Genomic DNA, 15,547 nt, shown 5'->3' on the forward strand with positions numbered 1-15,547 from the left:
TCAAGAAGAGAAAACCCTGGGATTTGAGGGGCCACATCACAAAGACTTTATGCATTATGGTTTGGACCACCTATTTAATTGGAGTTGCCTGTGTTAGATATCTAGAAAGAAAGATGAGACATGAATGGTGCTTAGTGGCAACTAAATGTCTGTGTTCCACTTTGAGATTTAAATCAATGAACAGTTTGTTGCCTGCAGCACAGCACAAAGGGGCTTTATGTCCTGCAAGAAAGTTGATAAAAGGAGTGTGCACTGTTCAGCCCTGCAGTGAAGACAGATTTTATGCCATTTGCTGATTGAAGAAAGGTGTTTGTTGTTTTTGTTTTGTTTTTTTTTTTAAAAAAGAGGCCGAATCCCTTCTGCTGTGTATGGATAAAGTTCACTCACAGTGTGGTTCGTAAGGAGGCGGAGGATCTCCACAAGGTACACACTCCGTGTCTTGAAAACCAACAAGCTTTGTCTTCCTATAAAATCTAGAAGAGAAAGGACAATAATCCTTGTTAGCTCTTTAATCGGAGCTCATAGCTGCGGCACACAGATGTATGCCATGAATTACTGGCAATCTCCATGACCAGTCCTATTGTTTAAAAAAGACAGGTACTCAAAAGTTTAAATAGAGTAGATCTTAAATAGACATATCTATGAAAAGGCCTCCTGAGCATGCAGTGAACACTTGAGAAATAACCAATTTCATTAAACACAACTTTACAGATTGTACTAAGTCTATACTTTGTCTATATTGGGGTACTGCTGAGGAAACAGGAAATCATTCGCCTTTGCCCTTAATATTGGAATTTAAGGTTCAAAACATCTTGCAAATCAACTGCTAGTTTTTAACATTTGAAATTCAGGGACCAAGAAAGGCAAGGAAACCATAAAAGCAATGGAAAACTGCAGGGAGGTATTTATCCAATCTTGATGTGGGGAAGTCTTTCTGAGCATGACAAGAAAACCAGGAGGCAGGGGGAAGAAATTAACAGCACAAAATTGTTTTAAAGAAGAGCAAAAATAAATAAGTAAAATAAAGCATCATCAACACAGTTAATGAGAAAAAAAACCCTGAAGAATATTTCTAATCCTAGTACTGTTTATAGTTAATAACTCAAAATTTCAAAATTGTTATGGCTAAAGTTAACACTGCAATTGAAAATTAGGCAGGGAAGCAGATGTGGCTCAAGTGATTGAGCCCCCACCTGCCATATGGCGGGTTCAGGGTTTGATTCCCAGGACCTCCTGATGAAGGCAAGCTGGTCTGCACAGCGAGCTGGCCCACGTGGAGTGTTGGCCTGTGTGGAGTGCTGGCACGTGCAAACAGCTGACACAGCAAGATGATGCAACAAAAAGAGACACAGAGGAGAGACAATGAGATATGCAGGAAACCAAGGAGATGAGGTGGTGCAAGCGATCGAACACCTCTCTTCCACTCTGAAAGATCCCAGGATTGATTCCTGGTGCCGCCTAAAGAGAAGACAAGCAGGCATAGAAAAACACGAAGCAAATGGACACAGAGAGCAGACAGCATGCACAAACAACACTGGGGGCAATACATTAAAAAAAAAAAAAAGAAAATTATGCTAAGGATGCTAATTCCCAAAAGAAGAACACTTCATATTTAAAATTTTTCATAACTTAAATTAAAACTATGAGCAATTTAAAATTTTTAAATTTAACATTAAAATGTTTAACCTCACATTATTAACCAAAAACTGCAAGTTGAAATGAAAATATACCATCTTTACTTAGAAAATTAGGAAAGAAAAAAGTAGCATCTTTAACCAGTGTTGGTTTCAGCAGAGGCAAATAAGCACATGTATATATTGCCAGAAGCAATAAAAAGTGGCACTTTTATTTAGCAATATGTCACTATAACTCAATAAAAATAGCTTACATCTTTTATCCTTCATTTTTGAAATTTATTCTAGAAAAATAATGAAGTGTGTACAGCTCTCTATATAAGAATGCAATCACAGGATTGTTTTCATAAGGAAAAAAACACTAGTTCAGAATACTGGGAAACGGATTCGGCTCAGTGGATAGAGCATCTGCCTACCACATGGGAAGACCAGGGTTCAAATCCAGGGCCTCCTGACCCATGTGATGAGCTGGCCCACATGTAGTGCTGATGTGCACAAGGAGTATCGTACCATGCAGGGGTGTCCCCTGCGTAGGGGAGCCCCATGCACAAGGAGTACTCCCCGTATGGAAAGCCACCCCATGACAGAAAAGTGCAGCCTGCTCAGGAGTGGCGCCACACACAGAGAACTGACGCAGGAAGATGACACAACAACAACAAAAAGAGACAGATTCCTAGTGCCGCTGACAAGAATACAGTGGAAAAAGAGTGAATGGCTACAGCCAGCAGACAACTGGGGGGGGGGGGGGGGGCGGCAGGCAGGGAAGGGGAGAGAAATGAACTAAAAAATAATAATAATAAAATCTAAAAAGAAAAAAAAAAGGAACAACACCAATGTCTGACAGCAGAAATGACCAACCCAAGGCAATGGATTAGAAAATAGCCATTAGAAATATGATGCAAATTTAACCTATGTATTTTTTTTAATTCATGAAATATTATTCAGTTAAAAAAAAGGAAGAAATGTATATAATTCCATTTTGTACAAATGCACACTTTGGTGTAGGTTCTTTCAAATTATTACCAATGCAGATAAAAATATTTACTTGCATATATTTGCACTGAAAAAAGTTTGGAAGGATATTATATACTAATATGAAGTGATTAGTTCTACATGATGAGAACTGAAGTGAATTTTTTTCTTCTATACAACCTCCAATTTTTCTATGACGAAAATAGTGATATGGAAATTAATTCAAAGACCAAGTCTATAGAGGAAAAGCAGATGAAATTAGTTTGCAAAATTGGATAATGTAGGTAGCAAATCTAGATAATTTATGGTTGAAACAAAATGTGCAAATTTAAGACAACTAGGTAAGTTATCTTCAGTGTCCAGATATAGTCAGTAATTGCTCAACCTTCCACTTTACTTTAAAAAAAAAATTTTTTTTAAATTTATTTCTCTCCCCACCCCCACCCCGGCTGTCTGTTCTCTGTGTCTATTTGCTGCGTCTTCTTTGTCCGCTTCTATTGTTGTCAGTGGCACAGGAATCTGTGTTTCTTCTTGTTGCATCATCTTGTGTCAGCTCTCCGTGTGTGGTGCCATTCCTGGGCAGGCTGCGCTGTCTTTTGCGCTGGGCGGCTCTCCTTACGGGGCGCACTCCTCGCGCGTGGGGCTCCCCTACGCGGGGGACACACTTGCGCGGCAGGACACTTCTTGCGCGTGGGGCTCCCCTACATGGAGGACACCCCTGCGTGGCAGGGCATTCTTTGCGCGCATCGGCACTGCGCATGGGCCAGCTGCACACGGGTCAAGGAGGCCCGGGGTTTGAACCGTGGACGTCCCATGTGGTAAACGGATGCCCTAAACACTGGGCCAAGTCTGCTGCCCAAACTTCAACTTTAATTGGACTATAAAAATGTGTCCAAATGATAAGCAATAAGGTGTCATCCCACCAGACTTTAAATAAAAATTATTTATTTTGGGATTTATAAAGTAAAAATCCTAGGACATATGAAATATATAAGGGAGCTTTCTTCTTTAAGATGTATGTTGTGCTAAACATTGCAACATATTTTTTTTGCCTTTATTTTTTTAATATTACATTAAAAAAATTTGAGGTTCCCATATACCCCCCACCCCCCTCACCCCACTCCTCCCCCCATAACAACAATCTCCTGCATCATCATGAGACATTCATTGCATTTGGTGAATACATATCTGAGCATCGCTGTACCTCATGGTCAATGGTCCACATCATCGTTCACACTCTACCACATTCCACCCAGTGGGCCATGGGAGGACATACAATGTCCAGTAACTGTCCCTACAGCATCACCCAGGACAACTCCAAGTCCCGAAAACGCCTCCACATCTCATCTCTTCCTCCCATTCCCTACCCCCAGCAGCCACCATGGCCACTATTTTTTATACCCAAAGCCAGAAAACTTGCCAAATTAAAACTTGCCAAATTAAAAGTTAATAATTGAAAAGGTCTAAAATATTTGTATATATATGAACAATATGGGAGCAGATGTGAGTTGAGCACCAAACTCCCACATGGGAGGTCCTGGGTTCAGTTTCTGGTGCCTCCAAAAGAAAAAACAAACAGACAATGAGCAGACAATGAGCAAAATCAACAAGCAAACTACAAAGGAGTTATCTGGGGGTGGAACTATGTGTAAATAAGCAAAACAAAAAGTGAAGCAGAAAGTATAACAGCAAACCATTTTAAATAGCAAATATTGAAGATTTAAAAACACATAAATGAAAACTTTTTAAAAATTGGGAAATTATAACGCATTGGGATTAAAATGTAGATGAAACATTTAAAAAATAAGAAATTTTATTTGTACCCAGTTTTGAGTTCTGAACTTGCCCTGACAATCAAATAGAATATTTGTGCCCAAAATATTTTATTAAATATATTATGATGAGTTTGAGGACACTACACAAATAAAGCTAGAAGTTGAACGAATCATGTCATGCTCTAAATGCCACGAAAAACGAACTGGAAATAGCTGATATGAGGGAGGCCCAGTGAGTGCAACAATTCTTGGGGACTCCAAGTGGTGACCTGTCAGTGGGACTTGTGACAGCTCTTAGCTGCTGTACAGAGATTATACAGAAGCATTCAGAACCTAATCTGTTTGTTCTTCTTTCTAATGACTTGATGGTTGAATCTTAGAATTTTATAACTGCTACAATGTTTGTTCCAAACTGTCTACTGACTCTCACCTTTTCGCTCAGTACAAGGTCAGAATCTTAAAGAACAGGCTAATGATTAAATTACCCATTCTGTACTAAGGATCAAAGACATATATATTTTTTTAATTGAAGAAAAGTCCCACAAAATTATCATAATTTATGGTTATCCCAACTTAAGATGAAGATACTGAAATCAGAGTTCAAAATGTGACTTTAAAAGACTAACTGGAAAAAGAAATCTGTACATCTTTAAAAATTATCCTACGGTTTTTGAAAGATAGTAATATCTGCAACTCTGCTTCCTGACTGAGAGAGACAGGACACAATTTTTAAAATAAAATAAAATTTAAAAAAAGGAATAGAGACATGTATAAGGAACCTAGGGAAATTGGTTTCTGTAGTTGAACTTTGATTTTTTGTCTGGGCTTTCAGATGCAAAAATGCAAAAAGACAAAGGAAACCACATTGGATTTTATTTAATCATTGATGAAAGACAGTATATAAATAATTCAAATCTTAGCACATAAATAATGTATTATAAATACTATAAATCTTAATGTGAAGAGGAATTTTTCATTGACCTGAATCCAAATGACACTGGTTAGCCTAATGAACACCATGTTTGAAAACTACTTTGGAAAGGCTATGGAAGTTTTCTTCAAACTGTTATTTTAAGAAAGCCTGATTGTGAACCATCAACTCTTCAGTCAATGAGGGCATTTCTGCAAGCTTGATGTAAAGTAGCAGTCCAGCTCTAGTCTCCCCGTGCCCCACGTCACACGTTTTGAATGCTGTTCCGTCCTGGGCATTACAATCCAGAGTCTAGATGATGACTTTGTTCTGCTCTGGACTCTTGCGAGCACCTTGGTTCTTACTGACTAGTCAACCCGCTGCTTTTGTTTCTCAGCCATCCACAGCTTTGGCCCCTTATTTGAAATTCAACCAATGCTAATTGAAAAGTTACTTCATTAGGGTAAGAGTGAGATTTCTGGAGGGCATCCTGGGAACGGGTTGGAGGGGGATGGAGAGGGCATCCCATGGCAACTCAGGTGGCTGTCAGGATCCTAGGGAGCTGGGGAGTGGGAGTGAGGCACAGCGGGCAGAGGCAGTTCTCCTGCCCTGGTCACCATCAGGCAAGTCCTAGGTGAGGCTTCCCTGAAATTAGACACGGGTAAAGCTCGGCATCAGGCTGCCTATGGTTGAATCCAAGCCCTGGGACCTACAGGCTGTGCGACTCTGGGCAAGCTGTCTATCTACCCCCCTAGGATCAATCTCTGCCTCTGCAAAGAGGGGCTGGTGGTAACCTCTACTTTACAGCATGGTTTTGCTGATTAAATAAACTAACCTGCATGATGAAGTGCCCAGCACGTAGGAAGGGCTTGTGTTAGTTAGGGTTCTCCAGGGAAGCACAGCCAGTGATACACACATGTGTGTGTTTGTAAATATTAGAAATTTATTAAAGGAGTTGACTCTCATGTGACTGTGGGGATTGACAAGTCTGAATATTTTAGGACAGGCTGCAAATTGGAAACTCAGTCAAAGTGACACTGATTTCCCCAGGAATTCTTCCTTCTGACTTTGAAATCCCCAGTTCTGCTTTGAAGCCTCCAACTGATTGGATGGGGAGACTCCCCCGATAGCAGAAGGCAATCTCCTTTGTTGACTGTAGAGCCATCAGCTGACTAATGATGTAAATCCATCTGTGAAACACCCTCACTGCCACAAACAGGCCAGTGTTTGCTTGACCAAACAACTGGACGCCATCACCCAGCCAAGATGATACATGAAAGTAACCGGCACACTGCTCAATAAATGTCAGCTGTCATTACTAGAAACAGCAAAGCGCTGGCAGGAGCCGGGTTTTTCTTTCGAGACTGGGCTCCGGCTTTGCTTAGCAGAGAAGGGACTGATGCTTTGGGGTCAGGCAGAGTAGGCTGTAGGCCCACTGGCCAGACTGAAGAAACAGCTGTGCAAAGCTTTCACATCGATTATTTCACATTAATTAGCAACAATGCCAAATACTCATTTCGAGCTTACTATGGGCGAGGCACTCTGCTAGGCCCTTTCCATGCACTCTATTTTTAATCCTCCCAGTAATTCTGCACGCTGGTGTCATTATCAGATGATAGACTTATGAGTGAGAAGAGTGGGTATCAGAGAAATTAAGTCCCTGGGCTAAAGGCATCGAGCGTGCTCAAGCAGGAGGCTCCTGCACTAACAGCACAGATTATTTCCATACCCGACATGCTCCTGGGAAGAAGGTGCAGCTGGTATCCATCCTGTGGGTAGCAGAAGGGCCTGATCAGAGTGAGGCTGAAGCTGTAGAAGGCAGGAGAGACCGGAAATAAAAATGCCACCTTACTCCTGGCAGTGACCTTTCTCTGGGAGCAAATCAAAATTTGCTTGCTTTCTTTATGCCTTGATTTCTCTGTCTATAAAATGGGTTTCAGCCACTTGCCTTCTTCACAGAAATGTAGACCAGCTGGAAGAGTACTTGTACAAAAACTAATGTTAAAGTAATTGCCCACAGAAACCATGAAACATCATTCAAATGTTTTCATTTATTACTGTCCCACAGTGTCGGTATCGAAAGGCTGAGCCCAGGCAAGCACTGAACTACACTCTCTGTCTCCATGGATTTGCCTCTGCTGGACATTTCGTATAAACAGAATCGTGCCATATGTGGTCTTGTGTCTGGCTTCTTTCACTCAGCATATCTTCAAGGTTCATCCGTATTGTCGCATGTATCAGAATTTAATTCCTTTTTTTTTTTTTTACTGAGTAAAATTCCATTGCATGGATATACCACATTTTATTTAACCATTCTTCCACTGATGGACACTGGAGTTGCTTCCACCTTTGGGCTGTGATGAGTAATGCTGCAACAAAGAGCCGTATACAGTCGACTGCCTTTGCACTCCTTTGATGATGTCCTTTGAAGCACAACAGTCCATAATTTCGATGACATCTAACAACTATTTTTTCTTTTCTTCCTTATGCTTTTGGCACCTCCTTAGACGATTGGTCTTTGCATAAGGCCCCTTGACCCACAAAGCTGCTTCCCACCCCATTTCTCTTCAGGTCCAGAGCTTATTCTCCGCCCTCTGCCTTCCAAAGGATCCCGAAAGCGTCAAGACCACCCTGATCTTGTGGGCACATTTTGGTCAACTCCAGTGAGAGGCCTTTGTCCGCAGGGACTGAAATCATGGATTCTGATGCTAGGCTGCCTGGATTTGAACGCAAACTTCCCCGCTTCCTAGCTAAGTGATTGTGCCTGAATACCTTAAGCCTTCATGAGGCTCAGTTTCCTCCTTTGTCAAACCATTGCAAGCATGACGGAAAAATCATTCATGTAAAGTACTTAGGCCAGTGCCTGGAGCAATGAAAGGACTCCCAAATTTGCTGCTCCTTTAATGCTGTTTGGGACTATTTCTTATTTTGCACAAAAGTCTGGCTTCTGCGGCCCTGAAAGTTTGGGTCTCTCTGTCTTGGGTCTACATCCTGGCCCTGCTATACCCATCAAGTTATCAATTACCAAGCCCTCTGCTGAGTGCCTTCCTTCAGCCAGGAGCAGCAGTGTCTCTTCACATAAGAACCTGCCCATCCCCCCGTGTGCTAGAGTCCAGCTTCTCATACAGACCCTGCCCTCCAAGAGTCTGGTTTTCATGGCATCTTTGTCCCATGCCATCCGGAAGCGCTCCTGCCAGGCTTCACCTCTCCTCCTGGCCCGGGTGTGGTCCCCTGCTTTCCACAGCCTGGGGACATTTTTCAACATGCACATTAGAGGTTCCCACATACCCACCTGCCCACTGCCTTTTACCGCTCTCCCCTCCTGTCTTTGACTCTTCCCTTCTCCTGCAGTATCCCTGGCCCCTTTGCCCTATGCCCACCTTAGACCTGTCTCTAGCCCCAGTTCTTCTGCTAACAACGTTAGTCCCCCAAACATCGGCCTGGCTAATTGCCTCACTGCCTCCAGGTCTGGCTCAGACCTTGCAGTCAAGTGTACCCTGTTGTCCCAGTTGAATACTGCAACTTGCCTCCCCACCATGGGCCCTCCTGATGCCCCTTCTCTGCTCTGTTTTCTTTGTCCCATAGCAATTATCATCTCCTCCCAACCTGCATTAATTTACTTATTTATTATTTACTGCTTAGGTATATTTTAAAAGCCCTACTGGAATATAACTACGTGGGCAAAGATCTTTGCCTCTTTTATCCGCAGGTGTAGCCCAAGCACCTAAAACAACGCATTGAAACTGTTGGACAGCCGTGAGGTACACCTGTCTGGTGGCTGGCGAGGATGGCCACCCTCGGATGAATGGATGAATCCTTCGGCTGCGTGGGATTCTGCCTGGCGGCTCCTTTGCCCCTCTGTCCGTGTGTTTCTTTTTTATTGATTCGCAGGAGCTCTTTACATTTTCACGGCACTAATGCTTTATTGGCCGCTCATTGGTTTTCTTTTCTAACCAGAGCCCCGCAGGGTGCATGCCACATGGGAGGCGTGCAGAATCTGGTGAATAAACATTGAGCAAAGACGCAAATATACCCCTGACAGTTATCTCTGGGTCAATATGCACGCGCATGCACGTGCGGAAGGAAACAAGAGAAAGCAATGCCCTTCGAAAATCATGTCACTGAATGACTGCAAGGGGAGAGAGATGGGCTCACGTACCCGGGCAGGCAGTCCCCGCAGATGGCGTCGCTGGTCTGAGAGCAGTTGGCCTTCTGGAAGCGGTTGCCCAGGGCACAGTCCAGGCACGGCTTGCACTTCTGAAAGCCCCAGTCCTCCTTGAACCTGTGCGGCCGGCACATCACGCACTGGGCGTCCTCCCCGTAGCCAAAGCCACATTCCTGCGGGGATTAACGGGCAACAGAAAGCTATTCAGTCACTGCAGGCGTGAAAAAGGAAGGGCTGCGGGGATCAAACGGAGACCTGGGGGGAATAATGGCTGAGTGTGGGCCTTCCCGGACACAAAGGCCGTTCTTTCAGCAAGTTCCCCTCTGTCTTCCACTGCTCATAATCTCTCTTACTCCTCTGAACACACTTAGTCATCCACTTCATTCAAGGAGCTGGGAGTATTTGAATCATAAAGGGTCTCGAGGGCCCCCCACTGCTGCGTTATTGCGTGCTTACGGTAGATTTGTGGCAGATTTGTGGCGCTCTCTTCTTTTCTAATGAAGGCAGTCGTGTGAATGTTCAGAATCTGAAGTCAGTGAAATATTCAGACGCTCATTCACACATCAAGGCAGAAATCTGTACTTTGATCTTAAAGGGTCCTTAAAGGGTATATGTCTAGAGTGTAGCTCCAGGAACGAGCCCCCCGAGATGGTTGGCAATTTGATATTTTCTGAGAGGAGAAGGCTTCTTAAAGGAATGCTAACTGCTCGTTCAGATGAAAATCTTATGGGGCTAGTGTTCTCAGACTTCAGGTACCCTATCCAAGGTTACATAGTGTTAGAACCAGGATTTGAACCTCCACAGTTTAATTCCAGAGTCAGACTTCTTCACCACTATGCTGTAGGGTCTCTCAGGCACTTCACATATATAGATGTCTAAAAGATTTCATGCATGAACGTTAACTGGTTAGCTGCACTTTGTGATAGCTTCTAGAGAACACGTGCTGCTTGATCATTGAAAAAAAATGGACAGCAGTTTCTGAAAAAGGGCACCTACGCAGACAGCCTGCCGAGTAAGCCCACAGGCAAGGGCTAAAGGCAACAGAGGGACAAGAGGCATGAAGAAAAAGAACTTCTTAGTGCTCAGTTTCCTCGTCTGAAAACAAATATCAGAATGCAAGCCCCAGCTAGTTCAAAATTCCCATTTCCTTTCCTGCTCTCAATTCCTTCACCCACTGTGTATCCTGAACACACATAACAGAGGAATAGGGAGAGCAAACAAGTAGAAGGTCAAAACTTTCATCACATCCCAGCTAGACAATGTCCTAAGCTACAGGCACTAACAGGGTGGGGGGAAAGGTTTTAATTTCAAAGAACTAATTCACAAATCAGAATGTCTTTAAAACTGTTAACAGGGATGATCTCTTGGGGGTGGTGAGGGGTAGAATTATGAGGCATTTCCAATTTTTATATTTCTGAAATGATTTAATTTTTGCAGTAAGCATTTATTATTCTTGTAGTCCAGAGAAAATAAAGAAAATAAAGATGCATGTGAAGAAGAGTTTCTTTAGACGTGTACTAGGTCTTTGTGGGAAGGTCATCGTTATTGTTCTGAAGCGCCGCACATGGGCGATGTGGTTGGGAGCTGAGCGAGATTTGTGGTTTTTCTAAGTACTCTGGCTGCCAAGAGAGCTGTGTGCATCCAAAGATTTCCTTTGAGTGTGAGGCTCCCACTCCCACAGTACATCAGGATCAAAGCCTGGTGCGCGTGACATCCTCGGAGTGGAAAGAGCACTGTTCACAAGCTAAGTACCTGTGCGGTAAAGGGTCTTGCAAGAGCAAGAGCAGAGGGGTTCAAAATTGTGCTTTGATCCAGGCAACTTAGGCTGTGAGTCTCATGTATAAGTTACAGCATAACAAAATAGGAAAGGAAAAAGGAAGAGAAGTAGAAGAAGGGAAAGCAAAGCAAAAGAAAGCCAGAGAAAAAAAGCATGTATTAGCTGGGAGTAAATGCAGTCTGAATTTTTTTTTTCAAGCCAGGCTGACATAGGACAAAAGTGTACATTTTAAAATATTGGAGTCAAACACGCAGGAATTTGAATGCCGACTCTACTTGTTGGCTAAGTTATTTGGGGAACTCTCTGATTCTCAGTTTCTTCATCTATACAATGGCAATCATAATAGGGGTCTTTAAAAGAAAACAAAAACTCTGTGGGTAGTACTCTTCCAGGATAGGAAGTGATCAAAAGAAATAAGGTTGTAAACACACTATTCCCATCGATGCTAAGTATTATGATGGATAGAAAGCTGCTGGCCGCAGGTCTTTTTCTCTTAGTAGTTATTTATTGAACTTACTAGGGGCGATTTCAAGGCTTTTTTTTTTTTTTTAAAGATTTATTTTTTATTTATTTAATTCCCCTCCCCTCCACCAGTTGTCTGTTTTCTGTGTCTTTTTGCTGCCTCTTGTTTCTTTGTCCGCTTCTGTTGTCGTCAGCGGCATGGGAAATGTGGGCGGCGCCATTCCTCGGCAGGCTGCTCCCTCCTTCGCGCTGGGCGGCTCTCCTTATGGGTGCACTCCTTGCGCGTGGGGCTCCCCTATGCGGGGGACACCCTTGCGTGGCACGGCACTCCTTGTGTGCATCAGCACTGCGCATGGCCAGCTCCACGCGGGTCAAGGAGGCCCAGGGTTTGAACCGCGGACCTCCCATATGGTAGACGGACGCCCTAACCACTGGGCCAAAGTCCGTTTCCTGATTTCAAGGCATTTTAACCATCTGCTTTTATTGATGATATGAAAACACATCATGGCAGACATTTGTATCAGGAGTAATTTAATATTTATGTGATGTTTACTTTATAGCATGGATTTAAAATAATTACAGTCTCTATGTCTATGATGCTTTAGAACTGTGACAGTTGGCTCTAAAAGTGGTTCCTGCCATACCATAGACACTATACTGTAATTTAACAACTTCTCTGAATTTCTAGGTAATTCAAGGTTTGTGTGAACATGTAAAACAGTCACTTTGTGAATTTCTTAGACTATCACAAACTGCAAGGTTTTTTTTTTTCGTGTTCCATAGAGCATACGTGGATTATTATTAGGCTAATCTATTATCTTTTGAAAATGGCAAATGTTTTAAGAGAAAATATACTTTAAATAAAATTCTCCCAAATTAAGCAGTCTCTATAAAAAAGCCCCAAGGAGAGTGATAATACATAGAACATGCTCAATAAATTTTAGTATTATTTTGCTACACTAATTAGGATGCAGGTCTAAGTGTTTCTTATCTCAACCCAGCCAAACCCACCCACCCTAAAGAAAATTACTGTTGTTGCTACAAAAACATCTGAACTCTAGGTAGAAATAGTCAGTCAATAACCTCCTAATCCCTCCACACAGGCAAACCCTCTTACCAGGTTTTGGTAACCTCTGAGTTGTTTTCGACTCCTGTGTGTGTGCCTGTGTGCATATACATGCATTTTACTGTTCCACACCTAGTTTTGGTTTTGACCCCACAAAACGCACCTTGGCAAGTGTCCAAAGCAGGACACAGAGAGAAGCCCAGCAAGCCGTCTGCGTACTGAGGAAGCCTAATTTACTCTGCTGGAGCTGTGCATACTCATTGCCATACCCCACGTGCTGGGACAGATGGAGAACTCAGAAATGTCTGCTGAGTTCCACTTGCATTGATCAGATGACGAAACGGTGCATCTAATGGAAAGGGCATAAAATCTTTTGGATCTTTTCTCCATAAATTTTGGGTAGAAAGGGGCAATTTCTCTGGGCATGGTATTTTCCTTGACAGCCTGGGAGGGGACATGTGGGAATAGAAGAAAAGGTATGCAAGGATTTTTGGTGAAATAAAATGAAGAGTACTAAAAGGAGAGAGTGTGCTTGCCAGGCTGTGTTTCTGTTTAGCCATTTGTCCTGGTTTGAGTCTTTTGTGGACCCCAGAAAACAGTGTTCTTAAGCTAAGCCATTCCTGTGCATGTGGGACTTTGGTTAGTTTCAGTTAAGAGACCTTTTGATTCGATCACTTTTGATTAGATCGCTTTGGTTAAGGGCCTTTGATTAGACTGTGGGATCCAAGGTGTGTCTTAAATTCTTTTACTGGAGTCCTTATAAATGGAAGAGGCACACAGAGAAAGGGAGCAGCCACCACTTTACCCTGCCATATGAGAGAATACTCCAGGACCACCTACAGCTGCAGAAAGACAGAAAAACTCTGAGAGGCTGAAAGAGAGGCCGAAGGCTGTAACCAGCAGAGCATCTCAAAGCCAGGAGAAGGGAGAGAGAGTCATGTGCCTGAGTGCCCACAGCTGAACTCAGGAGAAAGGGAGCCTGGAGGAAAGGCAGGGCTCTGCAGAGACAGGCCTCCACCGTGGCTTGCCACGTGGCAGGACAACAGGATCGCCAGCAACCAACCTTGGTGAGACTGCATCTCTGATGATGCCTTGATATGGACATTTTCCCAGCCTTGGAACTGTAAGATTTTCCCCTAATAAATTGCCATTTTATAAGCTAACTCATTTCTGGTATTTCGCTCCCAGGAGCTTTAGCAAACTCAAACACCTTACAGGTTATACTAGCACACTCCCTCTATTATTTTATCAGGATTGTGTGTGTGTGTGTGGGGGGGGTTGGCAGAAGGGGAGAGTAGAACGGTAAAGGAATGGGGGGGGGGACTGGGGAAAGAATGAGTCACATGACCTGGGCATCAAAATTCTATAGATGTGTTTTCTTTTTATGACACTGGTCCACCATTAATATTAAAGGCAGAAATGCATTTAGGTTTTGAGTTACTCTATGGCCTTTATTTTTGAAATTATGACCTGAACATTAAAAGCCACAAGGAAACAGCTAGGACTGAACTGCTGCAAAGACCTTTTTAAAATAAAATGTGGGAAGCGGATATGGCTCAACAGATAGAGCTTCCACCTACCCTGTAAGAGGTCCAGGGTTTGATACCCAGGGCCTCCTGGCCCATGTGGCAAGCTGACCCATGTGGAGTGCTGCCACATGCAAGGAGTGTCACCCCACACAAGGGTGCCCCTCGCACAAGGAGTGGCCCTGCGCAAGGAGTGCAGCTCCTGCACAGGAGAGCAGACTACCTGTGAGTGGAGCCGCCCACATGGAGAGCTGACGCACCAAGATGACACAACCAAAAAGAGACACAAAGAAAAGACAATACGAGACACACTGAACTAGGGAGCTGAGGTGGAGCAAGAGAATGATCATCACCTCTCTCCCACTCCACAAGTTCCCAGGATGGCTTTCTGGAGCTGCCTAATGAGAATACAACAGACACGGAAGAACACACAGCAAATGGACACAGAGAGCAGACAATGGGGGGCGGTAAGAGAAAAAAAAAGTTAAAAAATAAAAAAATAAAATGTGAGGTGGTAGGAAAATACACACTTGGATAAAAGAAGAGTGTGCATTAAAAAAAAGCCTTGGGATAAGGCTCTTGCTTAATTCCTAAAATCGTACAATAAATGAACCATTCCTGCTGTCTGATACCTCCCTCCACATCTCCTTCCCAACAGCCCACAGAGCACCTGGTACCTAACAGGCTGATGAGCAATAAAGAAATGCCTGCTGAATACACACATGGATGGGCAAATACTGTTTTAGACAGTATTCAGAGAGTTTTAATTTTTTATTCCAGGGAGCAAAAGCCAGTACAGCCAACAGCAAGGGTCCCACTTGGTAAGGTCAGTCTCCTGGGCAGGGGGTGGGCTGCGGGGTGATGGTAGTCTTTCTTATCTTGGATCCAAGGCAGGAGAAGGCTGGATCCAGCTGGGCTGCTTCCACCCAAGCTGGCAGCAGCAGTAGTTCTGTCATGCTGCCCAATATTTTTAAGCCACATTTGGTGGCTTTCCAGTAGCAAAATGAGTCAAAGTAAACAGTCCCTAAATCCCCTTCTCGCTCTCCTCCCTTGGCAAATCCAGCACTTAACAAAAACACTAGCGGCCTCCCAGCTACATTTCAGAGCAAGTCCACAGACCACAGGAGAGCACCTCACAGACCATCAATTGTCCACGAGCCTCACGCAGGGCCCGCTGGTCTAAAGCACTATTTATTTGCACAGCCAATAAGTTATTAACTTTGGGTCTTTGAACTTTAAAAGTTAAATGTGAATTTTCAA

General features: G+C 43.4%; 1 protein-coding gene across 3 annotated transcripts in view; it reads right to left on the minus strand.

Annotated features, from left to right (window-relative positions):
* Window positions 1-15,547, minus strand: part of TNFRSF19 (TNF receptor superfamily member 19) — a 77,805-nt gene that overhangs the window by 37,343 nt on the left and 24,915 nt on the right. For all 3 annotated transcript variants that reach the window (XM_058277052.2, XM_071208179.1, XM_058277053.2), the window contains 2 exons: window positions 9,451-9,629; window positions 388-473 (listed from right to left, as the gene is read on the minus strand). In XM_058277052.2, the coding sequence (XP_058133035.1) occupies window positions 388-473; window positions 9,451-9,629 (265 nt within the window). The remainder of the gene's footprint in view (window positions 1-387; window positions 474-9,450; window positions 9,630-15,547) is intronic.

Source organism: Dasypus novemcinctus, chromosome 15 (genome assembly GCF_030445035.2).
Source record: "Dasypus novemcinctus isolate mDasNov1 chromosome 15, mDasNov1.1.hap2, whole genome shotgun sequence".
In the NCBI taxonomy this organism is placed as follows: domain Eukaryota; kingdom Metazoa; phylum Chordata; class Mammalia; order Cingulata; family Dasypodidae; genus Dasypus; species Dasypus novemcinctus.